This window comes from Aureobasidium pullulans (assembly GCF_000721785.1).
Source record: "Aureobasidium pullulans EXF-150 unplaced genomic scaffold scaffold_29, whole genome shotgun sequence".
Classification (NCBI taxonomy): Eukaryota; Fungi; Ascomycota; class Dothideomycetes; order Dothideales; family Saccotheciaceae; genus Aureobasidium; species Aureobasidium pullulans.
In genome coordinates this window covers 512-28,183 of record NW_021941049.1, presented here as the reverse complement: position 1 = coordinate 28,183, position 27,672 = coordinate 512, and the positions used below count along the sequence as shown (strand labels likewise).

The window sequence follows — 27,672 nt, the reverse complement described above, 5'->3', positions numbered from 1 at the left end:
TCCTACTCGGCTCATCTCAACTTCATCGTATCCAAATCAACCGAGAGGAAAGCCAGAATGTATCTGTTATATATTATACGAGACCTTGTGACTCTACGCGTCGATCCGACACCGCGTTATGCTTCTACTGGTGCAAGTCGCGTCCTGCTTCGGGCCCGTATAGCTGCAGCTGCGTCGTTGAATATGCGACTGGCCCGGCGGGGAAGCACAGAGGTTGCTTGAACGAAACAAGGCTTACTGCTCGCATACTCATGGTTTCAAATTTAGTTGAGATATCTGCCTAATCTCGAGGAGATGCTCGTCGCGAGAAAAAGATCAACCACGGGGGTGTGCGGAGTGATCTGCGGAGAAGTGCGGGGATGAACTCGGCCGAGTTCAAGTTGTGAATGACGCTACTAACATGGGGAAGCGTCTCCAAGGCGCGCAGCGTTTTCAACACAAAGCATTCACGAGTTGCAGTTTGGTTTATAAGGATGATTCCATTGAGTCGTCTATTCCCAAGTCGTTCAAACGGAGTCGCGAAAGGCTGAAGTCAATGATTGATTAGGGAGTCATTATCAGGAGATATGAACAAGACAAAAGCGACAGTAAACCTCCAACACATAATCATGAGAAACGTCTAAAGCACGAAAACCATGCTGAGATCACCAGGAGCGAGGACCAAAGAACTCTCCTTTGGGAAGGGTAAGTCTGGTACAAGCAGTGTCTTCACAGCCCTGGTACGAGACCTCGTTACCCCACCAATTCACGCTGACCTTGCCCGAGTATTGCACGCTGAAGAAGATGATGATGGCAGAGATACCAATGGCAGCAGACCAAGAAGCACTGAGCACATAGTTGTACTTGGACCAGCAAGCGAGGTAGCGGCTCTTGAGCCAAACCATTGCCATGAATCCAATAGGGACCTGAGGCCAAACGTATGCGAAATTGTAGGGTGCCCAGGTAAGACCGCCATAGATGATAGCGATGGGGTGAATTTGACGGAGCCACTTCTTCTGGGGAAAGGCGCGGGTGACGTAGTAAAGAATGGGAGGAATGACGAGACCGACGGGGAAGCCAATGAGGAGTGTGGTGTAGAGCCCTCCCTTGCCGAATACCTTGTGAGGACCAAGAGTACCCCAGAGCACGGATGCGGTGAAGAAAGTGTTGTTTCCAGGGCAGTAGAAGCGGTTAGGTGCGCTGGTGGTACAGACATCCTTGATGTGGATTTGGAAGTTGAGGACACCAGTGCAGACGACGGTCGATACCAAGCATGCAACCATTTGAGCCCAGAAAGCGTGACGAGGGGGAATCTTGGTGTAGTGAGCGAGCTTCAGATCGTTCAAGAATTGAATGGTGTGTGCGCAAGTGACGTATCCGAAAGTCTTGAAGAAGTTCATGGCGAGCGCATTTCCTTGCACCCAAGCGCCACCAATGAACTCGGCCAGGACGTTGAGGGTGACCGGGATACCAGTGATAGCTCTGATGATACCGATGGGGATGATAAAGACTAGACATAGAGCAAGACCGTAGAAGACTGTGCCGACGGTGGTGTAGGTTGGCCATGCAGCGATACCAGCGCAACCGAAGGAGATGGAGATAAGAAGGCAACACAAATACCACCATTCAGGTACTTCAGGATAGACAGACATCAAGCGGTTGTGAATGTCGTTGTACTCTTGTCTCTCACCACGGTGGAAGAGATTCTTGAAACCCATCATGATCTCATGACGATGGTACATGAACGCATACGAGATAGTGGCAGTGTAGATGGCAAAGAAACATGCGTAAACTGTCAAGTTTGCAGCACTCATGTATGCGGGTGAGTAAGCGGTGTACTTCTCTGCGTCGAACATGCCGCGCTCATCCAAGGTGCGAGTGACGTTGTAGAATTTGCCAAAGTGGTCGAAGACCTTGTTGGAGTTAATGGGCAGGTAACCAGTGTTGAATGTGTTGGAGTACCAGACGCCGAGAACAGCAAAGGCGGAGATGACGAGTCCAGCAAAACGATTGACGGTGTTGAAGAAGGGCACCATCAGAGGGTCCATTTGGTCCCACAACAGGATGTTCCAGTCGAAGGTAGGGAAGGGGTTGATGCCGAGTCCATTGTTCATTCCAGTGACGGTAGAAAGGTGAAGGTTGTTGGGCGCAATCCAGTTGATCCAGTTGAAAATGCTGAGTGCTTCGAAGAGGAAGTTGGGGAACCAGAACCAGAAGAACATTGCTGCGAAGGTCAAGTAGAAGAACTTGAGTCTGGACATAGTCAAGACTTTCTTGAAAGGACCCATGACCGAAGGATTGCTACTGTCGTGGAAAGAGTTGTTCAAAGCCATTGTGACAAGCGAGGTAGGCCAGACGCAGTAAGCAGGGTAAACCAAGAAACGACGGCAGATGCCAGCAAGACCGAAACCGATGAAGTTGGTTCCGAGTGCGATAACGATCTGATATGCGAAAGAACTGGCCCAGCTCTGGTTGAACATGTGAGGCAAGAACTGTACCCAAACAACGTAGTCCGTGTATGGCAAGTTTGCTCCGACCTTTGCCATGATGGTGATGAGCATGTGTTCCTTTTTGGAGAACGGTCCAGGGTTCAGACTATGGCGTGTTCCGAAAAGGGTAAATCCAACATCCGGAAGCCATTTTGCAAAGGCTACTCCGACAGGATACGCGAGCAATTGAGCAACGTTGGCTTCGACAGTAATGGAAGGCTGTCTGATGGAGAAGAGCTGGTTGATGACGGAGATCAAAGCGACAAAGGCCAAGCCGATAACGTAAGCACGGAGCGATGCGCAGGGCATGTTTGGATCATCCGTGTTGTCTACAACAGCTCTGACTTCGGCGTAGGGAGAGTTGTTGACGATCAAAGCAGCCTCGATCTTGATCTCGGCAATGAGCTCGGCATGCTTCTCGGGGTTGATGAAGACATCCTCGTTGAATAAGAACTCCTTGATCTTCGCGAGGATGGAGTCTGGAAAGTTGGGGTCCAGTTCGTGAATCTTCCAGACCATCTCCATCATCGATCTAGTCTCCTCGAGAGTAAAAGCTTGAGCTTCTTCGCGTGCATGAATGTAGTCATCGGCGGTAACGTTGAGATCCCTGGACGTGTCAGTACGGAAGATGATAGAGGATGATGAGTGCTGGGACATGAAACTTACTCCTGGAACTCCTTGTTTGGAAGACTCTCGCCTGATAGGTTTGTCTAATACTCTGGTCAACGACTGGTTGTAAGCGAAAGCTTGATGGAAATCGTACCATCTCCACGACACTGCCTCGAGCAACATCCTTGCCCACGGGCTCAATCTCTACCTCGGCGACTTTCTTCTCCATGATGAAGCACAATCAAATGATTGGAGAGGAAAGATGGATTGGTGATGAGAGATGATCAGATCAGTCGGCTCGTGCATGGACAACTTTATATCTGTTGTTCCGGTACTTGACCCTTATCTCTTCCAGAAGCCGTTCCATTGCATTCACGCTGCAGGGTGTGGTCACATCTTTCGCCATCAGTAACACAGGCACACTACCTATCAGTGTGGCATCTACTTGCTGCAGATTCCTCGCTTGAACATACTGTAGATTTGCCGCGGTCAACTTTTATCAGCTTGGCGGACTGATTCACGCCACTGTTTCTGGTCCCAAGGCTCTTGGTACACGCAAGAAGCAAAGCGAAGAGGTCGTTGAGGGTAACATCTAGCAGTGTAAAGATAGCGACAGCTTGGCGTCTGGAACTCAATTCATCAAAAGACGACCTCTTGATACCGCCGCTACAAAGGTCGACTTCCCAGATGCCTAATTAGGAAGGTTGACAAACCATCAACGGTGAGTTGCCCGGGCCAAGAACTGTACTTGGCAATGCGACTCAATCTATTCTCGAGGTCTGGATGTTATCAACGATAGTCGCGACAGAGAAGTCGATTGGGGGTGTTGAACACAAAATCGCTATTTCAAGTCGGCAAGATATCGATGATCTGCTCTACCGTCAAGTAGAAGCCTCAAGACCATTCTTTGTGCTTCTTCATGTGCTCCAGGACGCACACTTGAGAGCCAGCCTTTGCAAAACGTGGCGTAACACTCGTTGTACCCCGCTTCGAGTCCCCGAAGCCTGGAGTTGCGCGATCATAGGCGCTGATTGCGAAGTTTGCTTCATGCATCGCCTAAATTGCCGCAGCTCTCTCCCTATCGCAGGCTTCTTGTATGGGGCAAAAGAGAGGGTTATCAGTTATCAGCTTGGCGGAGTCCGGGCGGACTTGGCGAACACTGACAAGACTCAGCCAGGCGACTTGGCTCTAGACTTACGGCCGGCTTGACTTGTCGTTATCCCTGAGGCTTAGAATAGTGAAAGATGTTTGGCTGAAGTATTCTCCGTAAGAGTTGTCCAGTACGTATTAGGTAGGTGCCTGTCTGAAGGATGGCGTGCAATCTTTGTCGGCACAGGCAAGCAAAGAATTGCAGACTGCCATGCCATATGGTGTATAGTTCTTGCAGGACTCCGATAGGCCCAGTCGCGACGATGTTCTGTGGTTCTTCTCGATCCGCGGCATTGTAGCAACCAACCTAGCATGCAGGTCGATAATCAATCAGGACTCAGCAACATTTCCTTTGCGACTTCACGGTGACGATCAGTATATTGACGTGGTGACGAGCGAATGATGTTGAGTAGAGTGCCGAGCAAGTGATGCTGCTGATACCTCAGGCGCCAATCATTTCATTGACAAGTTGAAGAATACGAGGTTGTGCGTTCTCGGGAGCAGCGACCATCTCACTATTGTTCTCGAATCTCCTTCCTGCGCCAAAATCGATAGGCTTGCCGTCTAGATCAGTTACCTTGCCGCCTGACTCCTCGAAGATCAGGAAGCCACCTGCATGATCCCAGACGTACGACTTGTGACCTTTCTTGCTGTAGAAGCGGAGCATGATGTCGCCACCACCGACAGCCATGGCGATGTATCGCATTTGCGAGGACCACATGTTGGTACCGGGCCATGGAGCGCCCAGCTTCTCGGCTACCTTTTGATGGAAATCCAGATCGACAGACTTGCTTCCGCCAGACTCGACAAAGTCCAGCGCTGTAGGATCGGCGGAGATATCTTCGCGTCTTTGGATTGGCTTAGACGGTTGTAGACCGGCATTACCCAATGGTCTGATGGCGGCACCTTGACCCTTGACAGCGGAAAGCATTTGACCATTTCCCATGTTGTCCGCGTTCTCTTCTGAAATCTTGCCGGTGCTAAGGTCCAAGTTGGGGCATCCAATGACGCCTACCTTTTGTTCGCCGTCGACAATCAGTGCCAAGCAGACAGCGTATTGCTGATTGCGCATGAATGTTGCTGTGCCGTCGATGGGGTCCAGGATCCAGATACGTCCCTTGCGGCCTCCAGGGTGATTGCCGAGATCAATCGTGTCCATCATCTCTTCTGCCGAGCCAATGTTTCCCAATCGCTGATCGAGCTCCTTCTCTTGCAAGTGTGTGGTGGAGACGAGGTTCCAGACGCGGTCTCGTAGTTGTCCATTCTCGCGAAGTGCTGTGGCTGTCTCCTCGCCAATGAAGGAGTCCTCTGGAAAGTTGTGATGAATGGCACCAATCATGAGAGCTTGAGCTCCAAAGTCTGCGACGGTGACGGGAGTGCGATCGCTCTTATCCAGGGCGCCTTTGTCGATATCGGCGAGGACTCGTTTCGTGAGGAGCGATGCGCGCTGCACCGCCAACTCAGCTATCAAGCGTTCATGCTCGAAAGGGGTGCTCATGTTGTCGTATCAGAGAATGTAATTGGATGACACGATAATGTTCAGGCTGCCGTCGGTGTGTTCGTGGGCATACTCGTCATCCTTCTTTACTGACGGCAAATATCCGGATGCTTCGGCCGAAAAACACTTCGTCAACTCGACAACAAAAGGTACCTTGCTTGTATCTGGTTTATACATAGGCATCACCAGGGATCACTTATTGAGATCTAAGCTGTCTTGCGCCACATCTCGAGAGCTGTTACGAGACGAGTCTCAAGCAAACGTGTAGACAGTGCTCGAGTTAATCGCTGCCCGCGGGCTAGAGGAATCAAAAAGTGACGTCATCTTCGATGTCGTTCGGAGCACCCTGTCTGGTAAAGCAGTTATTTTGTTAGCTGTCTGTTGCATCTATTTTCGCCTGCTGCACAGCAAAGAAGATTCATTGGTGGAGATGGAACCCATCCTTTGGACCGAGCCAGGATAGAAAGTGGTTGAGAGCTTAAAGACTTCAATTGACACTTTTCATTTTTCGTCTGAGGATTCGCCGCAAACATGAGCAAGACTAGAGTACCACACTTGCAGCAAGATCTGTGTCGCTCAGCGCTGTGCATTGTTCGAAGAGCGAAAACTTCGCGGTACATAGTTTTGTATCTAGGGAAGACAAGCAAGGATAGGCACACTGCGGAAGTTGGAAAGTGGATTGATTGGAAGAAACTCTGAACATTCGTGTAACATTTCGCTTTTTCGCAAACTCTACTCCTTATGCCCATCCAGCCATGAAATCAGTCAACACCAGAAATGAGTAAAGAGTCATGGAAGCAGCACTTTTTGGTGAGCTGATCGAGAAGAAAGCCAACTAAGGAGTGCAACGGCCCATGTAGCGAGGGTAGAGACAGCAGTCACGAACAGTGTGCTGCTTGCACAACCAAGCCAGGAAACGCTCGAGACCAAGACCGTAACCACCATGGGGAGAAGATCCGTATCTAAAGACTCAGATTAGTATCATGTCTCAGGAAGGAAAAGGGAAAAGAAACTCACCTGCGTTGGTCGGTGTACCAGTAGTAAGGCTTGGGATCAATACCCTCGCGCTCATAGGCGGCCATCAACTCATCGTAGTCGTCCATTCTCATACTTCCACCAACAATCTCTCCGACACCGGGCATCAAGCAGTCAACAGACTCGGTGACGCGACGGTCTTCCTTGTCCTTTTGCATGTAGAATGCCTTGATCTCGACGGGGAAGTGAGTCAGGAAGATGGGGCGGTTGATGATGTCGGTCATGCGGCGCTCGGCAGCTTCAGCGATATCATCACCGAACTTGTGGGGTTGGTCCTCCTCGTTGGGAATGTTGTGTTCTACCAGCCAGTCGATGGCTTCCGAGTACTTCATGCGCATGAAGGGGCGTTGAGGCATCTGGAATTCGGGGTTGAGCTCCTTGATGATGGCGGCAATCTTAGGGTCGCTCATGGTGATCTCAATGACACGGCACATGACCTCTTCCAGGTGGACGAGCAGGTCGTCGAAGGTGATGTAGTCGAGTTCGGCTTCGACGTGTGTGTACTCGGAAAGATGGCGGCGGGTGAGAGACTTCTCGGCGCGGAAAGACTTCTCAATGCAGTAGACGTCGCCCATGGAGGGTAGGACAGTCTCGAGGTAGAGTTGCGAAGACTGAGTGAGGAAAGCTTGCTCGCCGTAGTAGTCGAACTTGAACAGGGTAGCACCGCCTTCGACCTGGGTCTGGACAAGTGCGGGAGGAGAGACCTTGCGGCAGCGGACCTCGCGGTAGACCTGGTGGAAAGCGAACTCGACAGCGTCGCGGACGAACATGACGTTGGAAGCGACCTCACCACGGAGGGTCAGATGGCGGAGGTCGAGAAGAGTCTGAGCATCACCCTTGGCTTGGACCTTGTTGGTGATGGCGTCGTCACCACCGGGAGCCTTGAAGAGGACCTTGAAGTAGTCGGCGTGGAGTTCGCGGTTGTCAGGAGCGTGGGCGCCCTCGGGGACCTGGGCGAGTTCACCGACAATCTCCATGCTGCTCTCACGCTGGAGGGTGATGGCATCGTAGGACTTTGCGAGATCGCCCTGGAGAATGCACTGCATGAAGCCGTAGCCATCACGGAGGGTGATGAAGACGAGACCTTTCTGCTGGCGGTAGCGGTGGACACGACCGAAGACACGGACGCGCGAGCCCTTGTCGGTGCCGGCACCACGCAGCTGGACGTCCTTGTTATCGAGCTTCATCTTCTTGGCCTCGGGCAGGGAAGTATCCTCCTTGACCTCGATCTTCTTGGCCTCGTCAAGCACCTTCTGGCGACCCTCTTCCTCCTTTTGCAGACGGATGGCGAGATCCTTCTCCTTTGCGGCCTTCTTCTTCTGGGCGTCGGCGTAGTTGGCGGCCTTCTTCAGGGCGGCCTTTGCGGCGGGCTTCCATTCGGGCTCTTCGGCGCTCTTGCGGACTTGGTATTGGGCGCTGTCGCCATGTTGGAGGAAAGCGTGCTGGACAGACTTGTAGGGGGACTGCTCGGTGCCGGTGGCGGATTCGGCGTCGAGGCCCTTCTCCTCGTCAACGTAGATGGAGGGTTTGTCGGCCATGTTTGCGGATCAATGGGTGGGTGAAAGACGGTGAGGTGGAAACAGCGCGCATGACAATCAACAGCGAGGGGAAAAGAGTCACTCGGCTTATCAGCCATGACTCGGCCGGTGACTGATAGTGGGAGCGCTTGACTCGCACGTGAATATGCGGAGACGCTCTGAGGCAGTTGGCAGTTGGCAGTCGGTGACAACAACCCTTGACCATCGCCAACTCGACACAATCCAACTTTTTATTTCTTGCCAGAACGGAGAGAAAGCCAGAGTCCGATGCCGAATCTTTCATGACAACCAACCCACACGCAATGCGACCTTCGCTGAGACGCACGACATAGCAGAATACGGAGTGACAAGCTCCAATACCGCGACCGACCATGGACGTGTCTGTGTCAAAGGCTTTGGCCGACAAAATGTATGACAGGCGCAAAGGAGGTGCTCTGGAGCTGGAAGCCATCATTCGCGACTCGCTAGCTGCAAACGACCACGTCCGGATCGAGAAGATAGTCCATCAACTCTGCCACGACTACGCCTATGCCGTCCACCAACCTCATGCCCGCAACGGAGGCCTCATTGGCCTGGCTGCCGCCGCCATCGCTCTCGGCGTCGACGTTGCCCGATACCTTCGCGATATTGTGCCTCCCGTGCTGGCCTGTTTCTCGGATCAGGACGCAAGAGTGCGCTACTATGCCTGCGAGAGCATGTACAACATCGCCAAAGTCGCAAAGGGCGAGATTCTCATCTACTTTAACGATGTCTTTGATGCACTTTGCAAACTGGCGGCGGATACAGAACTCTCAGTGAAGAATGGTGCAGAGCTGCTCGACCGTCTGGTCAAGGACATTGTCGCCGAATCCGCCGCTTCCTACGTTTCCATTCTTGACAACGAAGTCGACCCCAACAACGAAGATCCTTTCGCCGAACAAGCGACCGCCTTCTCTCTCGCCCGATTCATCCCTCTCCTACGCGAACGTATCTTCGTCATCAACCCCTTCACCCGCACTTTCCTCGTCAGCTGGATCACTCTGCTGGACTCAATACCCGATCTGGAACTGGTTGTCTTCCTTCCCGACTTTCTCGGCGGTCTTTTGCGCTTCCTCTCTGATCCGAACAACGACGTACACACCACCACAAGAGTCTGCCTCGATCGCTTCCTCACAGAGATCAAGAAGATTTCGGCCATCAAGAAGGGTATCGCCGAGAGTAAGAGAAGTCTGGTCGCAGAGAGTCAGCGCAAGGCCTCAATATCTAGCAGAGATGGTCAAGACACGGGCGAGCAAGACGCTGAGACACAAGCCGACAACGCCAACACAAATCACGACGACGACAAGGCGAGCTCCGACTCTGCTTCGTTTGTCAGCTCAAACTTGGACGAGAAGAATGACAATGATGCTGGAGACGAATGGATACCCGGCCAAGATGTCCAGATCGATCACGCAAAGATTCTCGACATCCTGATACAGTTCTTGAACGATTCGGCTGAAGAAGAGATTCAAATGACGACTCTCCGCTGGATTGAGGGCTTCTTTGACATTTGCGCAGAAGACATGCTGGCTTTCGTGCCTCGTCTTCTTTCCCAGGTCTTGCCCGCTCTGTCACACCACGTCGATACTGTACGCCAGGCTGCGAATAGAGTCAACACTGCCCTAATGGCCCACATAATGTCACTGCCAGAAGACGGCCAGCAGCAACAACCCAAGACTCCCGTAGACCCCTCACGAAGGGACTCAGTACCAATCCGAACACGCAAAGCCAACAGCCCTGAGCTTATCGCTGAATCTGCCACCACCGATCAGCACGCCACATCCATTCCTCCAACCCCACAACCTTCACCGCCTGTCTCGACCGAGCTCGATTATGAAGCCGCTGTCAACTCACTGACGTTACAATTCCTCAACGAGCACGAGCAAACCAGAGTGGCTGCACTGGCTTGGCTTATCATGCTGCACCGGAAGTCTCCTCGCAAGACTCTGGCCATCCAAGACGGAACCTTCCCGGCTCTACTCAAGACGTTGTCCGATCCAGCTGATGCTGTAGTCACACGCGACCTGACCCTGCTTTCACAAATATCTAAGAACAGCGACGACTCATACTTTACTTCATTCATGGTCAACCTGCTCAAGTTGTTCTGCACCGACAGAAAGCTCCTTGAGAACAGAGGAAACCTGATCATCAGACAGCTGTGTTTGAATCTCAGTGCCGAGCGCATTTACCGTACTCTGGCCGACTGTCTGGAGAAAGACGACGACGTTGAGTTTGCAAGTATCATGGTCCAGAATCTCAACAACAACCTCATCACCGCCCCAGAGTTGGCCGATCTCAGAAAACGGCTGCGAAACCTCGAAAACAGAGACGGTCAGACTTTCTTTGTCACTCTCTTCAGGGCGTGGTGCCATAACGCTGTTGCTACCTTTTCGCTGTGCTTACTTGCGCAAGCATATGAACAGGCTTACAACTTGCTGCAGATCATCGCAGAGCTCGAGATGACAGTCAACATGCTGATCCAAATCGACAAGCTTGTCCAGTTGCTCGAGTCTCCTGTCTTCACCTACCTCCGCCTCCAGCTTCTTGAACCGGAGCGATTCCCTCACCTCTACAAGTGTCTCTATGGACTCTTGATGCTTCTACCCCAATCTTCGGCATTTGCAGCACTCAAGAATCGTCTGAACAGTGTCAGCGCTATCGGCTACTTGCACATTGCCCCGAGAACGTGAGTTTCTTCTTCTTTCTCTACATCACACTTTATGATACTGACTCCACACAGAGCACCATCAACACCATCAGTGTCTACATTCGACCGGCCGAATCGCCTTAAGTCCCGCGAAGATCCAGGTATCAAATGGTCCGACCTGCTAGAAAAGTTCAAGTCCGTTCAAGAGAAAGCACGCCGCGCACAACAACGACCTCAACGCCTGACCACCCTTCCCAACGGTTTGACCCTACCAGACATGGACGACGATCTCGAATCACCGACCCTCAACAAAGAAGCTTCTGCACCAGCAAAAGAGAGAGCAACAGGCAGACTCTCCGGACTGGGCAGGCCAGGAAGTGCGGCTAGCATCACACGACCAGCTGCCACGCCCACCCAAACACAAGGACACAGCAAGAGCAAGAGTAGCCTGAGCCAGCTGGGCAGATTTACGAGAAGTACAGCTGCCAAAGCTACAGGAGGAACGTTCAAGAAGTAGAAAAGAGGAAGTAGATGGAAGAGAAAGTGTAATATGGGTATCACGGTCCTCCGTTTTTCTGGGTCATTGAGCATAGGCGTCACAAGGATCTGTAATCACCATCATCAACAATCATTCTTATTCTTATCATTGACTCTCTTTGAATACACCTCTCTTCCTGCAATGCGGTCCCATTCGAATGATACTCAAGCCTTGACGGTGGCTATTTTCTTGCAAGGAAGAAGTGAAGATGTCGTCGTTAAAGCTGTCGAGAATATTGACGCATCTACAGGAAACGACCTGGGCTCGGTCTCCATGAGAATCACACCGGCATGATAATCACATTATATTCGACACATCGAGGACTCGGAAGAAATGAAGAGAGAGAGAATCGACTTCATGTTCTGCGTACGTTCGCGCTTCAACCATCTAACAACCACATGAATGAGTCCGGAATCATTGACACAAGACCTCGAAAGCATTCCAAGAAGTGCCGGAAGGTGGGTTTCCACAACCAACGCTGCTTCCGACTGCAGTTCCTCCGAAGGGGAAACCGGTGAGTGTGTTTGTCAATGTGATGCCACAACCTTGTTGACTGTGTCCAAGAACGTAGCCTGATTGTGATTAGCTGATGCTCTCAGACCATGGTGGCAAGCATTGAACTTACAACCGAGAGTGCCTGCTTTTGGCGTTGCTGTCAAAGTCGCAGTGATTGCGCCGCCGAATGAAAGGCCGACGGTGGGGATGGTGCATTGGCCTTCTGTGATTGTGAATGTGGTTGCTGTTCCTGCGCTTCCATCTGTGGGTGGTAGCTTGAGGATGGTGAGTAATACATCCTTTGATTGGGTTGATGGTGAGGTCTTGTATCTTACAGTATTCGGTGCTACGCAGGTGTAGCTGCTGTAGATGACGACTTTGGCCGAGGCGGGTCCAGCAGCTGCGGCGGGAGCAGCAGCACCGCCGCCGCCACCCTTTGGCAGGGCACTGGCGGAGGCGGCCAGAAGGGAGACGAAGAGGCAGGCCCAAAAAGACGAATACATGATGGAGGATATAGAGAGTTTGATTTGTGAGTGTCTTGGATGATATGGAATAGAAAGAAGAGGTTGGAAAGAATTGAAGATGCTTCGACTTGCTGATGAGTTCTTACCGGAGGTGTATCAATGCCTTTATATATCGTCTTGGGCTCATACAGCGCAGTGTGCGGCAGTACTTGGTAGATTCCGGAGCTATTCTTGCATACGGAACACAGCTTGGCTCTGCCTCTTATCTGCATCTATACGCAGCGACTGTGACTTCTCTTGCAATCCAGACTTCCGGTACAGGGTTCATTGTCTACCTGAGACGTTCTCGGTCATGTCTGAGCTTGGTACAGTGAGGGTGGCTTGCTCTGTCCGCAGAGTCCGGGTCGTCGTCACTGTCCACTGGACAGAGGGTTGCGGCATCCGTCTTTCGATAAAGTCAGAGTGAGAAGATACGAAGGTTTGCGGCTCACGGCAGCCACAGATCTGAAGCTGAAGAGTCGAAGAGCATAGCTGAGAGGCCAGAACGCTGTACATGTCCAAGTATCGTGCGCGTGAGTAAAGCTTCCTTCTGTCATGCCAACAATCAAGTCGACCAGGTCATGGAAGCGATCCAGCTTGATCTTTGTATCCCTTCATGTACATGTCTCTATATCTTGGCTTCGGGCAGGCTTGGAATGATGGCAAGCTGCGAGAGTGAGAATGAGAGAGAGCAAAGGTCCGCGAAGGTTCTCGACCCGGCGTTCAGCTTCGGTCTTCGGCCCCGCGCTTCTGAACTTCTCCCGAGCGCCGCAGCAACTCTCTTTCTGTCCTTCGCACAACATGTCGAACCCAAGACGATAGCAACAATAATCACCATCTCGACTTCCCTCTTGACATTCTTTCGAATTGTTTTTCTCCCACCATCCTTTCGAGCACGACAGAGTCCTTGCTTGTCGCATTCCCTCCTGTGGCCTCCATCGTATCTCCCGCAATCAAACTTCGCTTCCGTACGATTCCGCCGCCGCCAGACTCTCATCGTCAGGCAACCGCCGTTTGACGGGCTACAAGAGTCGGAAGTGGATACAGGCACAAGCAAGAGTTGGAAGTTCACGGACACGGGAAAGAGAAGGAAGTGTATGGGCATATGAGTCAGGATGTCTACTGTCCCTGCGTCGTGCCAGACCTGTGGCGCACCTTGATACAGGTCTTCATGGGCGGGATCACGTTCGCTCCGAACCACTGGTTCTCTGGTCGCTCCGAGAGGTACTGCACATCGTAGTTCATGACTACGTGCGCCAGTAACATCTTGAGTTCGTGGTTCACAAAGAAGCGGCCAGGACTAGTCAACGGTCAGTCGGAGGTTTCACAGGCGAGAGACATCATCTTACCACGCGTGCCTGCCGTGCCCGAAAGGCACAAAAGTGTCGCTGGTCGTGATCATGCCCATGTTCTTCATGCCCAGAGAGCCTCGTGCGTCTTTGTCCCCGCCAGCACCTGCTTCGAATCCTTCTCTAGGTCTCGAGAAGCGGAATGCGTCGTATGTGTTGGGCTCAGGATACACGTCGGGATCGTGGTGCACACTGTGTACGTCGATGCCGATGATTGAGCCATACGGTGCCGTCCAACCCTCTTCGCTGTTCATGAGTCCTTCTCTTGCGACCACTTTGCGTTGCACACCTTGCGTCGCAAAGTTGCTGACACGCATGCTTTCTTTGATTGCCGAGTCTGCGCGTACAAGCTTGCTCAGTGATGCTTTCGTCCACACACCATTGGCCTCTGCAAACACACGCTCAGCTTCTTCACGAAGACCCTCCAGCACCTCCTTGCTAGGCTCAGAGCCCAGAATGTCGAAGAAAGTGTTCACGATGGTGAACGTCGTGGTATGGATGGCTGCAAAGTTCAGGGGCATCAAGTACCTTGCTATCATCTCTGGTGTCGCTTCTTCAGGTCTGCTCTCGGCATTCGCGAGCTTGATGTGCCATGTCAAATAGTCGTTGGGTACCTCGCGTTTGTTGTTGATATCTTCGATACGCTGAGCGATGATGGGAACGGTAAGTCTGGACGTGCGCTTGTAATGAATCATGTTAGGTATCGAGAAGATGCGTCCAAAAAGCGGCTTCGTGAATGCAGGCGTGAAGTTGAGGAGGGTCATGCAAAGAATGACATCTTGAGCGAAAGCGCCCATGTTGGAAAGGTAAGTCTTGTTGCGGCAGAGAGGAAGGCCAACGAACATACGGTTTGAGACCCGCGCAATGGTCTGCATCAGATTGTCGAACACGCAAATGTCCTTCCACACTTTGGTATCAGTGCCCCAGGTGTCCCTGAAAGCATGCTGAATCTCATCCCACGTTCCTGGAATGACATCGTCGAGGTTCCTGGCTAGACTACGATGTACCACATGCTCATGGTACAACGTTTTGAGGATATGTGGAGAGGTGAAATTGTAGTCGCCAGCCAGCAAATCGTAATGAACAGCCGCGACACTGGCGACATCGTCTGAGTTATCGATCAACCAGCGCAGCTTATCGTTCGGTATGATGATGGTCGGCTTTCCAGAGAAGTCAGGAAAGATATATGACTTGCCCTTCTTCGAATATTTTGCATATCCTTCCGCCAACCATTGGCGGACATTGTTGAAGCTGGCATAACTTGCTCGAGTCTCAGCTAAGGGACCAGTCGGTTTCCCCACCCATGGCAAGGTCTTTGGGACTGTCGCTTTACTGTTTCGTAGTCGAGCAGCAAGCAGGAGCGCGAGCGTCAGAGCTAACAACGAGAGCGCTGATCGGGCAGTGAAGTAGGCGATCAGAAAATCCATGTCGCACTTGTGGGAATATCAATACAGAGATCAATTCAAATCACGCAAAATCTCACTCAAAGGAGAAGGAAGTTTCTGAAAGATGGAAGACGGTCCAATGTCGTACCCCGCACGACTGCATCCTGGTACACGCGACTGTGCACGCCTATCTTTGGAGTAGGTGCATGAAGGACGTGTTCCATCGCATCGCATGTGTTGCTTCCATAACCTCATGATCAACAACATCTTCAAAGGAATTCTATAAACATATTGACCGTGCTCGGTCTGTTTAGCGAGAGACTGATCCCTTGTTCTCACGCTGCAATTCTTTGGCGGCTTGCCCGAGCAGCACCACAAGGAAATCTCTCATCTCCCCTCGACCTTCGCGTCATGACCTCAGCGAACACATACCCCAAGCAGTGTCGCATACCGCTCGACTCATCATCAACCTTGACAACGGAGTGATGCAGCAGCCTAGCAGCAAGTCTTTCGAGCTGAGCGCATTCAACGAGCCCGCCGCCTGACAACAACGACTCCCGCGTCGACACAATGGCTGCTCCAGGACTTGCCCTGAGGCCTTTGCATTTAGATCCAAGGCTTTGAGCTACCATTCGCTCTTCTTCAAGTCGGATAGGATCCGATACGATGTTTGCGCCTCTGGGCAGCCTTCGCGAAGCTCTTTCTGCATTGGTTGACTCAGCCGCAGCCAGCTCACTTGCGCGATCAAGCCACTCCTACTCCCGACCCAGAACCCTTACCGTTCTCATGATACCGACGTCTTCGAGCTCTAAAAGTTGGAAATACATACGGTGATGTTAAGAAAGAGCAGGGAATTCATTGGCTACACACACCAGCACCCCGACTCGCTACAGCTACTCGATCAATGCAGTCCTGCAGCGCATCTTGAGCAACCGAGCGCAATGCTGCGTCTCTCATCCGCCTCATGCCTGACCGATAGGCTCCAAGCCATCGACCACGGGCGTGTCGTCCTCTACCTGTTTCTCCTTCTTCTTCCTATCCCTCCACAACAATATCTGGATGGTTGCAGTCACGACGACTGAGAAAATCAGCATAGCCCTGTTGGATGTGGTGCGGAATGAAACTCACTTAGCAGACCCTGTAGTACCGCAACCCAGGTATATCCCTTCTGAGCGGCAGGAAATTCGGTTGTTTTCCAGACAAAGTTGGGTGCCTGCAAGTTAATCAGCTTTGGTATACCGTAAGGCGATACGATAGGTACTTACGACTGCCTGTACGACATAGGCAAGATCGTTCGCCATTGCAACCAGAAGAGCTCGTTTCTCGGTATCGGCGCTGCAAATTTCGTTGATCCAGCTCAAGATCAGCGGTCCAGCGCCCATCTGCCATGGATGTTAGCCTCAAGTCACCGGTCATTTGAGCACATCACGCTACTCACTCCAATGTTGGCGAACCAGTACACAATCATGCGCCCGGTGATATCTGTATACAGCGGCATCTTGAGAAGTACGATGTGGAAGACCATCTAGAAGATGTTATCAGACGATTTCGCGACTCGACATCCAAACAAGCAACAACAACTTACAGTAATAACCGCGCCAGCATATATAAATGGCCAACGAGCACCTTTCAATGGACCATCAGAAAGCCAACCCCATGACAGAGCCATGACGATGAAAATGGCAGTATTGGGAAGCGGTACTGGTGAATTGTCAGCAATGCAAGAGATCGACGCCTTCGTTACTTACAGTTGTTGATCTGTGGTACTGTGTAATGTTTTCCGGGCACAGGTGCTGGCTTAGCATTGAAGCTCTTCAACCAATATCCCATGCCGGCTTGCGGTGAGCCATTGTTCCAGACAATGTATAAGAGCGCTGGAGACAAGTCAGTCACACGGGCGCCTCACTGACAAGCTTTCCGGTCATAACTTACGAAGTAGGTAGGTATGCCAACTGAGTAAGATCGATTTGACTTTTGCCTTGGTCCAAGGTTGTTTCCCAGCTCGGCCAATAGCCTTCATTCTTTCCGAAGCAAGGACGTGTTCTTTTTCAGTCGTCCACCATGTCCTCTTTCCATCTTGTGGTAGGTTAGGAAAGAAGATGTAGCCCATCAAGGCCAACGGTAGGGTGATGATGCCATCGATGATGAACAACCAACGCCAACCTGCATGACCGTGAACGCCGCTCAAGTTCTTGTATGCGGCAGCTTGAAGGAAGCCACTGAACATATTTCCAACAGAACCGGCCAGCCAGAAGATCATTGATCGTTTGCCGATCTCTCTCGGAGTGTACCATGAGCCCAGCATGTAATGTATGCCTGGGTAGAAGCCTGATCTAGTGGAATATCAGTGACTACTGCTTTGCTCACACAACGGAAAAGACAAGACTTACTCAAAGAAGCCGACGAGGAAGCGCAAGGCGTACAGAGCTTTGTAGGATTCGACTCGTGATGTGCAGATTGTCGCAATACCCCAACCGACCTCAAGAGAAGGTATGACCCAGCGAGGAGATACTCTTGTGAGGAGCAAGTTGGAAGGAATCTGGCCAATGACATATCCGACTGTCCAGATAGATGTGCCTGTAGCAGAAGGTAAGCTCAGGATAATGTCCTTTGGAAATGCAAGACTGACTGGTGACAAGCTCATTCCCATACATGTTCAAGTCTTCTTTCATGCCACTCAAGAAAGCATTGTTGACATTGGTCTGATCAATGTTCTTGAGGAAGTAACCCAGTGATGCGAACGTTAACACAAAAGCATCAACCTTGAAGAGGAGCCAGCGTTGATCTGGAGGGAGCTCCCAAGTGTCCCAGAGATATCCTTTCCAGGTCTTCAATGGCTTCACAACCACGGTTTCCCTGGAGGTCTGGCTGGCTTCGCTGTCTAGCGCATAGACCTCCGAGTCAATGACTTGCTTGGGATCCTTTTGGTCGGCCATGTCGATTGATAGGTGTTCTCAGAGTTGACGCCTTATCACAATGTTCGACAGGTTATATACTTGAGATTCTGCACATGTCAACGTCTTGAATCCTGCCAAGTAGCTGATGTCTGCAGCATCAAGGGCTAGAACAAAAGCGCTCATTGCTGATGAGAATTGCGTCTTCGATATGACCCGCCATTGAATGCTGTGGATTCGGTTTGTGGTAAGGTATGTCCAAAGGTGTGATATGTCGATTGTTTCTCGGCACTCGGGGTCGGGGTTGCTTTGCGTGATTCTAGGCGGAATGACACCTTCGTCAACCTACACTTGAACTCCACCTCGACTCTCAACATTTGTCTACTGGTCTTCTCAATATCGAGACAACCTGATGACCTGTAATCCCAATCAATGTAGTTCGGTGATAACAGCCCAAAGCGGGTGTTTCGGGGCTACACAACAAGGAAGCGCAGTTCTACGGGTCGCGACTGCATATCACTCCATACACATGTCGTGCCCGTAATCGGAAGGATCACCTTGACGTGCTTGCTAATCTGCTGTCGCAATTTTGGTCGCATTGGTAATCACTTCTTACCTCGAAAGATCGTCCAGGCAAGTCAAAACCACGTCGCTGCCCAGAAGGCAGATACCAGACTCAGCTCACGTTCACCTTGACTCTGATTCCTCCAGACCCTATCACTCAAAGTAACCCTTCAACCAACATGGCAACTACAGAGTTCATCAGCGTTACGTTTCCCAATGCTTCGAATGAGTTGCAACCTATACCCGGAGCAGGAGTAGACTCAGCGTTTCTGGAAAGATATGCCCGCTCTTTGGACGACTATGGCTACAACTACACTCTGATCCCTTACGGATCATCTGGGTTTGATCCATTCACACTTGGTGCCACCGTTCTGGCAAAGACCAAGAATATCAAGATCATTATCGCCTTGCGACCGAATACACTCTACCCAACTGTGGCAGCCAAGGCTCTTGCTACTCTGGATCAATTGAGTGGAGGTCGCGTGGTTGTGCACTTCATCGCTGGCGGGAGCGATGCTGAACAGGCCAAGGAAGGCGACTTTCTCACCAAGGATCAGCGATGTAAGCACTTCTGAATTGGAAAATCTGATCAATCCGCTTACATTTAACCGAAGATGGCCGTTTGGAAGAGTACATCAAGATCTTGAGACGTACCTGGCAATCCAGAGAGCCTTTCGACTGGGAAGGAACCTATTTCACCTTCAAGAACTTCCACAGCGATGTCGTCCCTACCAACAAGAACATCCCTGTCTCTGTCGGCGGCTCCTCAGACGAAGCTTACCGGATTGGTGGCTCGCTTGCTGATATCTTCGGTCTCTGGGGTGAACCTTTGAAAGAGACCAAGGAACAGATCAATCGCATCTATGCCGAGGCCGAGAAGGCAGGTCGCACTGACCGTCCTCGCATCTGGGTTACCTTCCGCCCTATCACCGCAGAAACTGATGATCTTGCTTGGGCCAAAGCACACAGGACATTGGATGCGTTGACTCACAACACTGCAAATGGTGTAGGGAAATCTCCTGCCAATGCACCTGCGCCACAAAATGTCGGATCGCAGCGCTTGCTTGATATTGCGAAGCGTGGCGAGGTCCAAGATCGTGCGTTGTGGTATCCGACCGTGACCGCAACGAATGCAAGAGGAGCTTCGACCGCATTGGTTGGCTCGTATCAGACAGTGACTGACTCCATCCTTGACTATGTCGAGCTTGGAGCAGATCTGATCTCGATTCGTGGATATGACAACTTCAATGATGCTGTCGAGTACGGCACGCATATCCTGCCAGCCGTGAGGAAGGAGATTGCTAACAAGTATTCTTCCTAAACTTCGGGTGAAGGTCAGGACTCGTGAAGTTAACAATCACTCTGTAACAGATGATGGACAACTTAGGCTGGGGTGGTCACTAAGTCATTCGTAATTTGGAGATTTCCTCAAAACACAACATTCATATCACCGTTCTGTATATCTCTATGAACTCCCAAAAAAGAGAACCGTGAAGTCGCTTCACCTGCCACCTATTGCACCGTCTTGACTCTGCAGACTGTAGACTTCACCACCGACTGCAGCCCATCTTTGACTGGCCCCCTTCAGTTGTTGTCACCCCAAACAGAGGTTTGCTCGTAAGTCTTAAAAGCGGTAGACACAGTGCGCTTGGCGATCGAGCGCTGCTGCATAGCTACAGACGCTGTGTTGGTGCTGTTTCGATATTGTTCAGTGGAAATGTTGACACAGCCGTCGATCTGCTCTTTGGAGCACAAGGTGTACAAAGTCTTGGTGCCCATGTCGCAGAGCATTCCATAGCTATCGGCGAAGTCAGGGCCCCAGGATGTTTCCGAGTTGCAAAGATTGGTTGCGCTGTGGGAGGGAATGTTGGAGATGACGAGCTTCTGCTCCATCCAAGAGAGACGGGCACGACGCTGGAGGTTGCTTCGCTTGGCCATGCTAGTGTCGATAGGTGCGTCTGTATTCATCAAGTCAGATCAAGATCAACGGGATGCGAGAGTGAGACTTGCCCTTGATTTCCTTCTCATCGGCGGCGAAGATGGTGGATGCACATGCATCTCTGTCGAGCGTGACATGGCTGGTATCGGGACCATAGGAGTAGGTTGAGAACTTGAGAGCTGCGCTTGGGATCTCATTGTCGTGATTGCCGTCGAGCCATGTGCAAGAAGGGCGATAAACACTCCCATCTTCGAGCTGACCTGCAACTTCTTGACTCTCGAACCAAGATTGGCCACATCTGGAGTAACATTGTGAGTTTTGAAATAACAGCATTGAAGAGCGTGGAGGGGAGCAAAACGTACGAGCGACCTATGTCTCCGGTCCAAGCGCCACCGAGGGAATTGTCGAACATCTTGACTGTAATCCATGCGATACAGGTGGCGTCGTTGCCATTCTGGATCCCAACATACTGGCCTTGCGCACCAGGTACATCTTGGTCGACAGTGTAGGTCAGGTAGTCGGCATTGCCAGCCATAGTCTGGCTACCCGCAGTGCCGAGCTGCACGTTCTGGGAGTTGTAGGCATAGACCTTGGAGATCTTACCACCCTGATTGGACTTGTCAGATACCACCGGTTGTCTTGCTGAAGTGATGCAAAGGTTGCCTACCAGAGTGTTCGAAGCTCCTGCGCCGTCGCCGCCTTTGATTCCGACGATGGTACCTTGAGCATCCTTCTGATCGGGAACGAAGTTGTCCAAGCCAAACTGAATGATACCTAAACCAGTGCCAAGCAGACCGATAGCGTCGACGAAACCAAGAGCCATTGCGATGATTGGTATGAGGGTTAAGGTGAAGGTGTTGTGTGAGAAGGTGATTTGAAAGTAGAAGATTGCTGTACTAGAGAAGGCTTGCTGTGAGTGAGATGATGTCTAGAATCCGAGTCTGCTGGAGGGAGCTTTTGTATTCAAGTAGTTTGCTTTGCATCAACCCACATCGCTACGTTCGCACACTTGTGACATTGATTCAGGATGTTGGCCGCTTGAACATCCATCCTTCAGGATCATAGATGGGCATAAAGCATCACATCCGTGGTATTCGTGCCTATCCTAGGCGGTTAGTCGTGTTGGCGTTGGCCTGAACGCCCTCGCGACTATGAGTATACCAGGTATATCTCCAGCAGAACAGATGGTGGGAGCCAACACCAACGGCTGTGCAAAAATGCATGATGCATGCCTACACGGGGAGAGTGCCTCCACATGTCTGAAAGCCGCTCGAGGCGATGCAGCAACACTTTCACCAATTTGCAACCGGTCCATAGGATATGCGGGTTTGTCGACTGCAAAGGTAATCGTTTAGTCTTCCAGCATCGCGACCGCGCAGAAAGATGAATGTAGCCTACGGTCTCTCCTTGACCCCATCGCTAGACGCTTAGGAATATTGGCATTGGTATTTTAGGGCTCTGGAACTTGACCTCCAACACTGAATTCCCAGGCAACTGTAGTCATGCTGTAACAGACCAGCGAGTCAGACCGAAACCCTCTTCAATTGCAGTGCCGCATCTTGAGTCAAGATCAGCGGACGGCGCAGGGAAGTCAAATGAACGCCTTGCACTGCGGCGTGCCCGGTACCAGATCTGGTGATGATTGCGGCGTAATCTGCATGACTCCTTCTTCATAATGACTAGGTCGCGAGAATAAGTCCTGTGTGTTGTGAATGGCCATGGAAGAGAAGCAAATCAGGCGCCCCGGAGTTCGGCAAGCGACCCTTTTCGAAGGGTCGCGCCGCCGATCCCTCCAAGATCCAGGGCACACAGCTAGAACCGAGTTGTCGCTCGCCGATCTATCTTGTCATGCATTTTCCTGTCATGCATCAACAACATGCCTTGCTAGGACCTCTTATGAAAAGAGTTGGTGTTGTGACAGAAACTCCCCGGCGTGAGTTGCAAAAGCAACGAAGGCATGGCGCAGAAAGATAACAGATGCTGATTCGCTGCAATCTGCGTGGGAACGAACCTCCGACTTGCGTTCGAGCGACTGGACGCAGATTGAGACAACACCCGATGGTTGTCCTGCCTCCTGCGAGTCCACTTTCTTGCATAGCCAGTCGACCAACCAATCACGGTGCAAGTCCGAGGTCGATGAAGAGAAGCTCAGGCTACCCGCCCGACGCAATCTACGCCTCACAGGGCCTGCATGTAGCCGCCGAATTTCATGAGGCTTGCAGCTTAATCGCCTGCTGCGACAAGCGGCAGTGATCTTGTTGGCATCATTTGCTCCGATTGTTGTTTCAGGCATCTTGATCTATTACCAACAATAGATGCCACTTGGCCTGCAAAATCCTACACGGCATGCCATTGCCTGACCGTACTTGAGTGGGCTTTGCGCATCCACCCCTGCCTTCTCTTTTCTTGTTTATCAACTTCGTTCAGTACCTGGACTCTCACCACTTGGGTTCGTAACTCAAACCCTCCCACTGTTTGGTCTTCCACCTGTCGTTTGCACCATGTACATCCAACGCAGTATCTGGTCGCTCCAGTTCCTCCTCCTCGCAACATATGTGAGAGCTCAAAGCTCGTAAGTTCATATTCAACGTCGCGTTGAGATCACCCGGTGACGAGCGAGATAGAATCAATAACTTGACACTATCCTTCTCGGCCAACGACGGACAAGGTAACGTCACGTTCTCCACTGCCAGCGCGCCTTCGACCATCGCATGTTTCAACCTTGCCGACATCTTCAACAACGACGGCAACGCAAGCAGCGCATCTTCCTACGTGGTCTCCAACGCACAGAACTTCAACTCGCAGACCAACTACACGTCTCTGTTCTACCAACAGCTCAACACCAGCGTCAACGGCGACTCCAGCGGCATCGGAACTGGCAAGGACGCCGCCAGAACTGTTGAGGTGTTCCCAGGAGAAGACTGTCGCGAGACGGGTGGGTTGTCATGGTATGGATTCAGCTGTCAGAATGAAGACGGAGAGAGATATGTCATTCCCGGTGGTGTACAGAGCTTCTCCATCGTGAGCAAAGCCGAGTCCGTCAAACAAGAACATTGCTGGGTGTTGTCAGAGAGAGGATCTGCCTCGAACAATTTCAAGGGCTGCTTTGCAGCAGTGATGGCTGCCGCTTTGACTGGTACGCTTCTGGTTTTGGGATGATAGAGGAGACAAGGGACCATACATGTAGATGTTGGGATAACATCGGGCATTGAGCCAACCCTTTATGTGTTTCGTCGCGAAGAGCCTGTTTTTCACAACGTATTGGCCTTTTACCAACAGTGCTAAGCTAAACACATGCTAGGATAACCAGAAATGTCATCGCGATCAGTCACCAATCTTGTTCTTGCGCGGAGACGTTCGAAAACAATCGCACTATACTCTTCAATAGTTCAAAGATTCACTCAGGCGCAGTCGCCTAGACGAGGATCTGGAGAGCTTTGCAGTCATCAAGTTTCAAGACCGCGGAAAGCCAAGGGATGGCGACGCAGATGAACAATACCGATAGGGACAACAGTCTTGAGCTTGCGCTTCGAAGCTACTCGTCCCAGAGAGGATATACGGTCCTTCCGGGCGTATAAGGTCCGTGGAAAGTCATGAGCTCATCGAGCACTTCTCTTTCTCTGTATAATCACAATTTTTCATCTGCTTCTGTGTTGTAGCCCGAAAGACGAGCTTAACCTGAGGCATCCCGCGGACGTTACTTACCTGGCTTCATGTACTCAAGAGCTACTAGGAACTTCATGTTCACATGATTCTCCTCAGTCTTCACAGTCTAGCCTCTTCTGCAGTCCATCTTCTTCTGCAGGATCAATTGAACTATGCATCGTATGAAAGTAAAGTAGGCTCATCTACTGTAGAAGGCTTCGCGTCCGCAGGTATTGCTGCCCTCAAGTGTATCTTCCAACTTCTGATTTGGGACGCCAACAAAAACACCAAGCTTGAAATCGTAGGCAAGCGCAAGATGAAATGCACAAACAGTGGCAGACAAGAGTGACTTCGAACAACACGAAGGACAAAGAAGCAGCAGACTTGATCAAAGACCGTCAAGGACAGGCTCTTGCTTTAGGAGTTAGACAGACAGATGGCGACAGGAACAGATGGAACGCATGAGGCAGTGTAATGACGAGTGACCCTCGAGAGACACCATCATTAGAGCTGAGGAGCTACACAGAGTAGAACCGCGGCAATCTTGTGGGCGAAGCTTTGTTCGTCTGAAAATTATGGGCAGGAGTCCGGAGGCTTTTCCTTGTTGGAAGATGGCGTTCTGAGACAGTGTCGATAGTCTTGAGAGCCAGACCAGAAAAGCGAACGTTTATGTGCTGTAGCAGTCGTCGCGAAGGGGCGTGTGGAGCGAGCAGCGCTGCAGCGACAGTAGAGGACTCGTCGAGGGCGATACGGGAGTGCCAGTTGCAGCAGGGGATTCGCAGCCCATCAGGCGTGCTTGCGCACCTTGCAGAGGTAGTGGTTATGTGTTCGGGGACTCGCTAAGACATGGGCCTTGCGGAAAATGGGAAGAGCATCCTTTACTCGGTGAAAAGAGCGAGAGCGGCGAAGATCAAAATGACGCGACTTTGAGTGCATGGGTCCTTTGCCGCGACCATTCCAGCCAGCGCCAAAGAAGATGCTGGCAGTGGTGGTGTAGCAGAGAAAAGTACTGGATGACGCATATGAGCGGGAAGAGGCAAGGAGCACAGAAGCGGAGACGACCGTAGACTCGCGGGAAGGCGTGCCATTCGAACATGAACTGGCTGACCGGGAGTCTTCGTGGACTTGGATTTAGGCAGCGCAGACCCGAAGGCTGGAGCGAGGACGCGGCGAGGTCGTGCTGCGACTGGAGTGAGGAGACTTCGTGGCCGTGAAGCAGTGCGCGCTCGGAGAAAGCATTTCGTTTTGACGACAGGAGGCAGGGTTTTGAGATGATCCCGAAGGTTTTTGCTGCATGTCTACCGAGACTGGTGAGGAAAGGCGACCCGAATCAAGTCTGCTACGGCAGTGATCGTATTTGAAGTTGAGGTCTGGGCAAATCTGGCTGCACAAGGAACGGGGAAGCTCAAACAATATCGGGATGAGGCGGAGTCAAGGGATATCTCCTGCATGTGTCGGATACGATAGCGGCGCGAGAGGAACCCATGCGCAAGAACAGGCTTGTACTGGAGGAACATGACCCGCATATTCGGTGGTGGAGGTGGCGGAGTGTCGCTTGGACGCCTGTCGAAGACGTATGGTCGGCGATATTAGACAGTAGAGAGGGGCGGGTTGTGGTTGTCAAGGAAGTGAACGCGTCTCAAGTGGTGTCTCAAAGGGACAGGTACTCCAAAATGCAGGGCCTTGCCGGTCTCAACATGAAGGGCGCAGACTTGTCGCATCGCAAGGGTGCAGAGGATGTCGCTGAACTGCGCGGTAGCGACTAGAGAAGGAGAGAAGACGGGACCGTTGTTGTTCAAGCCGTGTCGCCGCCGCCGCCGTCAACGTAGGGTCGCATCGCTTGAAGTAGCCCAACAGCCTGCCGAGCACTTTCTTCCAGCCGCCAATGCGGGTATGATCCTTCTCTTTCTGTGCTGCAACTTGCTGTTGTTGGATGGGACTGGCGATCGCGCGATTGCTAAGATGAAGGCGACCTTTTGCGAAAGGTGCTGCGGTCAAGGGCGCATGGTGTTCATGACGTGGTGGCCGAGGCGAAGAAGGTCGGCGCGCCGTCGGTATCCGTGGGCTGGACTTGACTGGAGCGTGAGAAAAGACCAGCAAAGGTTGTCGCGATGGAGTCGGCGGAAGCAAGCAAGTTCGTCAAGGCAGCAACGCGAGCGAAATTGAACGCGTGCGGCTCTCGGTTGGAAAACACCTTGATGGCCAGCAAATCTGCGGAGACGTTGGCATCCCTTCACAGGTTTTGAGATTTGAGTTCTTGGGGCCGTAGGTACCGCCGCGGTTCGCTTATATCTGGCTTTTACGAGCACGGGCCTTTTCACACCAAAAATCGACGATATTCGCAAGTTCAGAGAAAACTCGGGTATAATTTAATTAGACATGTACTCGTTGACCTATTTGCAATAGAACCCCTTAAAATAACTAATATATATTGCTAGCTAGTACTCTAAGTAGCATATAGTAGTCTTCTTTACCTTACCTTATAATTAACGTTATCGCTTAAGCTATCTATAGTACTAATAGCTACGCTAATAAGGCTATAATACCTTATAATATTGCTATAGTTATATAAGTCTTTAAGAGAGTCTTATATTGTCCTTCTTAGTTATATAGTTACCCTTATAAGATTATAATATACTACCCTTCTAAGCTACTTATACTTTCTAAGTGTTAGTTAGGACTATAATTATCTTATCCTTTAAGTATCTTCTCTCCTTAGTAGATAGCTTTTAAACACTATAATAGATTAGACCCTAAGTAAGGTGAACTTAGAAGCCCTTATAGGTTAAGACTAACATATTATAAGAGGACTAAGAGTCTTAGGTATTATACTACTATTAATAGAGTAGATAGGTATTAATAATACTAACTTTAATTAACTAGAAGAATAGAGATATCTAGTTATAACCTATAATAAGCTAGTAATTAAAGTAGCTCCTAAGTTAATTAGCAATATTAATACCTCCTATAAACTAGTTATATATAACTAAGAAGGATAGATAGTCTATAGTTTTATATAGCTCTTTACCCTATATTAATCTAACTTAGACCTCCCTATAGAACTAGATAAGATAGGATAGGAAATACTAAGTATAAATCCTAGTAAGATAGGATCCTACTAAGATAATTTCCTATTTATCCTACCTAATTTCCTATTTATCCTACTAATAATTACTTCTAGAAAAAGCTATCTAAATCTCTAAATATAGCTATATAGCTCTAATAGACTATTATAGACTATTATAATAATAATAATTATATAGGACTCTATATAATATTATAATATTTTACTTATATATAAACTATATAATAATATCTTACTATACTCTAATCCTTCTCTATTATATCTTACTCTATTATTATTGTTTTATAGTTCTTTCCTATAACTTAATAGTATA

At 50.7% G+C, this 27,672-nt stretch overlaps 10 protein-coding genes across 10 annotated transcripts; 3 read left to right on the top strand and 7 right to left on the bottom strand.

Annotated features, from left to right (window-relative positions):
• Nucleotides 1–644: 644 nt before the first annotated feature.
• On the bottom strand, nucleotides 645–3,306 carry M438DRAFT_339371 (OPT-domain-containing protein; the record flags this gene model as incomplete). Its single annotated transcript, XM_029904211.1, has 3 exons — nucleotides 645–3,075; nucleotides 3,135–3,178; nucleotides 3,232–3,306. The coding sequence occupies 3 exons, from the start codon at nucleotides 3,304–3,306 to the stop codon at nucleotides 645–647; spliced, it is 2,550 nt and encodes an 849-aa protein (XP_029756004.1).
• Nucleotides 3,307–4,668: 1,362 nt separating this feature from the next.
• M438DRAFT_377894 (3',5'-bisphosphate nucleotidase) lies at nucleotides 4,669–5,724 on the bottom strand (the record flags this gene model as incomplete). The annotated part of the gene is made up of 1 exon (XM_029908758.1): nucleotides 4,669–5,724. The coding sequence occupies one exon, from the start codon at nucleotides 5,722–5,724 to the stop codon at nucleotides 4,669–4,671; it is 1,056 nt and encodes a 351-aa protein (XP_029756003.1).
• Nucleotides 5,725–6,417: 693 nt separating this feature from the next.
• M438DRAFT_305374 (asparaginyl-tRNA synthetase) lies at nucleotides 6,418–8,297 on the bottom strand (the record flags this gene model as incomplete). Its single annotated transcript, XM_029902225.1, has 2 exons — nucleotides 6,418–6,686; nucleotides 6,742–8,297. The coding sequence occupies 2 exons, from the start codon at nucleotides 8,295–8,297 to the stop codon at nucleotides 6,560–6,562; spliced, it is 1,683 nt and encodes a 560-aa protein (XP_029756002.1). The 3' UTR covers nucleotides 6,418–6,559.
• A 203-nt stretch (nucleotides 8,298–8,500) lies between these two features.
• M438DRAFT_327300 (ARM repeat-containing protein) lies at nucleotides 8,501–11,592 on the top strand. Its single transcript, XM_029903166.1, has 2 exons — nucleotides 8,501–11,001; nucleotides 11,056–11,592. Exons 1-2 carry the CDS (start codon nucleotides 8,669–8,671, stop codon nucleotides 11,477–11,479), a joined length of 2,757 nt encoding a protein of 918 aa, XP_029756001.1. The 5' UTR covers nucleotides 8,501–8,668; the 3' UTR covers nucleotides 11,480–11,592.
• A 322-nt stretch (nucleotides 11,593–11,914) lies between these two features.
• M438DRAFT_359250 (uncharacterized protein) lies at nucleotides 11,915–12,498 on the bottom strand (the record flags this gene model as incomplete). Its single annotated transcript, XM_029907322.1, has 3 exons — nucleotides 11,915–12,072; nucleotides 12,126–12,270; nucleotides 12,331–12,498. 3 exons carry the CDS (start codon nucleotides 12,496–12,498, stop codon nucleotides 11,915–11,917), a joined length of 471 nt encoding a protein of 156 aa, XP_029756000.1.
• Nucleotides 12,499–13,566: 1,068 nt separating this feature from the next.
• M438DRAFT_349306 (putative P450 monooxygenase) lies at nucleotides 13,567–15,315 on the bottom strand. Its single transcript, XM_029906365.1, has one exon. It carries the CDS (start codon nucleotides 15,272–15,274, stop codon nucleotides 13,844–13,846), a length of 1,431 nt encoding a protein of 476 aa, XP_029755999.1. The 5' UTR covers nucleotides 15,275–15,315; the 3' UTR covers nucleotides 13,567–13,843.
• Nucleotides 15,316–16,194: 879 nt separating this feature from the next.
• Nucleotides 16,195–18,168, bottom strand: M438DRAFT_377889 (MFS general substrate transporter; the record flags this gene model as incomplete). Its single annotated transcript, XM_029908757.1, has 9 exons — nucleotides 16,195–16,310; nucleotides 16,361–16,445; nucleotides 16,498–16,614; nucleotides 16,671–16,757; nucleotides 16,818–16,933; nucleotides 16,981–17,106; nucleotides 17,165–17,565; nucleotides 17,623–17,809; nucleotides 17,862–18,168. The coding sequence occupies 9 exons, from the start codon at nucleotides 18,166–18,168 to the stop codon at nucleotides 16,195–16,197; spliced, it is 1,542 nt and encodes a 513-aa protein (XP_029755998.1).
• Nucleotides 18,169–18,867: 699 nt separating this feature from the next.
• M438DRAFT_327289 (bacterial luciferase-like protein) lies at nucleotides 18,868–20,110 on the top strand (the record flags this gene model as incomplete). Its single annotated transcript, XM_029903165.1, has 2 exons — nucleotides 18,868–19,251; nucleotides 19,305–20,110. Coding segments are annotated over 2 exons (1,091 nt in total), but the record flags the coding sequence as incomplete, so codon positions are not given.
• Nucleotides 20,111–20,274: 164 nt separating this feature from the next.
• On the bottom strand, nucleotides 20,275–21,452 carry M438DRAFT_282839 (uncharacterized protein; the record flags this gene model as incomplete). The annotated part of the gene is made up of 4 exons (XM_029901331.1): nucleotides 20,275–20,629; nucleotides 20,697–20,927; nucleotides 20,992–21,236; nucleotides 21,297–21,452. 4 exons carry the CDS (start codon nucleotides 21,450–21,452, stop codon nucleotides 20,275–20,277), a joined length of 987 nt encoding a protein of 328 aa, XP_029755996.1.
• A 1,574-nt stretch (nucleotides 21,453–23,026) lies between these two features.
• Nucleotides 23,027–24,083, top strand: M438DRAFT_121707 (uncharacterized protein). The gene is made up of 2 exons (XM_029898751.1): nucleotides 23,027–23,201; nucleotides 23,254–24,083. The coding sequence occupies exons 1-2, from the start codon at nucleotides 23,131–23,133 to the stop codon at nucleotides 23,786–23,788; spliced, it is 606 nt and encodes a 201-aa protein (XP_029755995.1). The 5' UTR covers nucleotides 23,027–23,130; the 3' UTR covers nucleotides 23,789–24,083.
• Nucleotides 24,084–27,672: the final 3,589 nt, after the last annotated feature.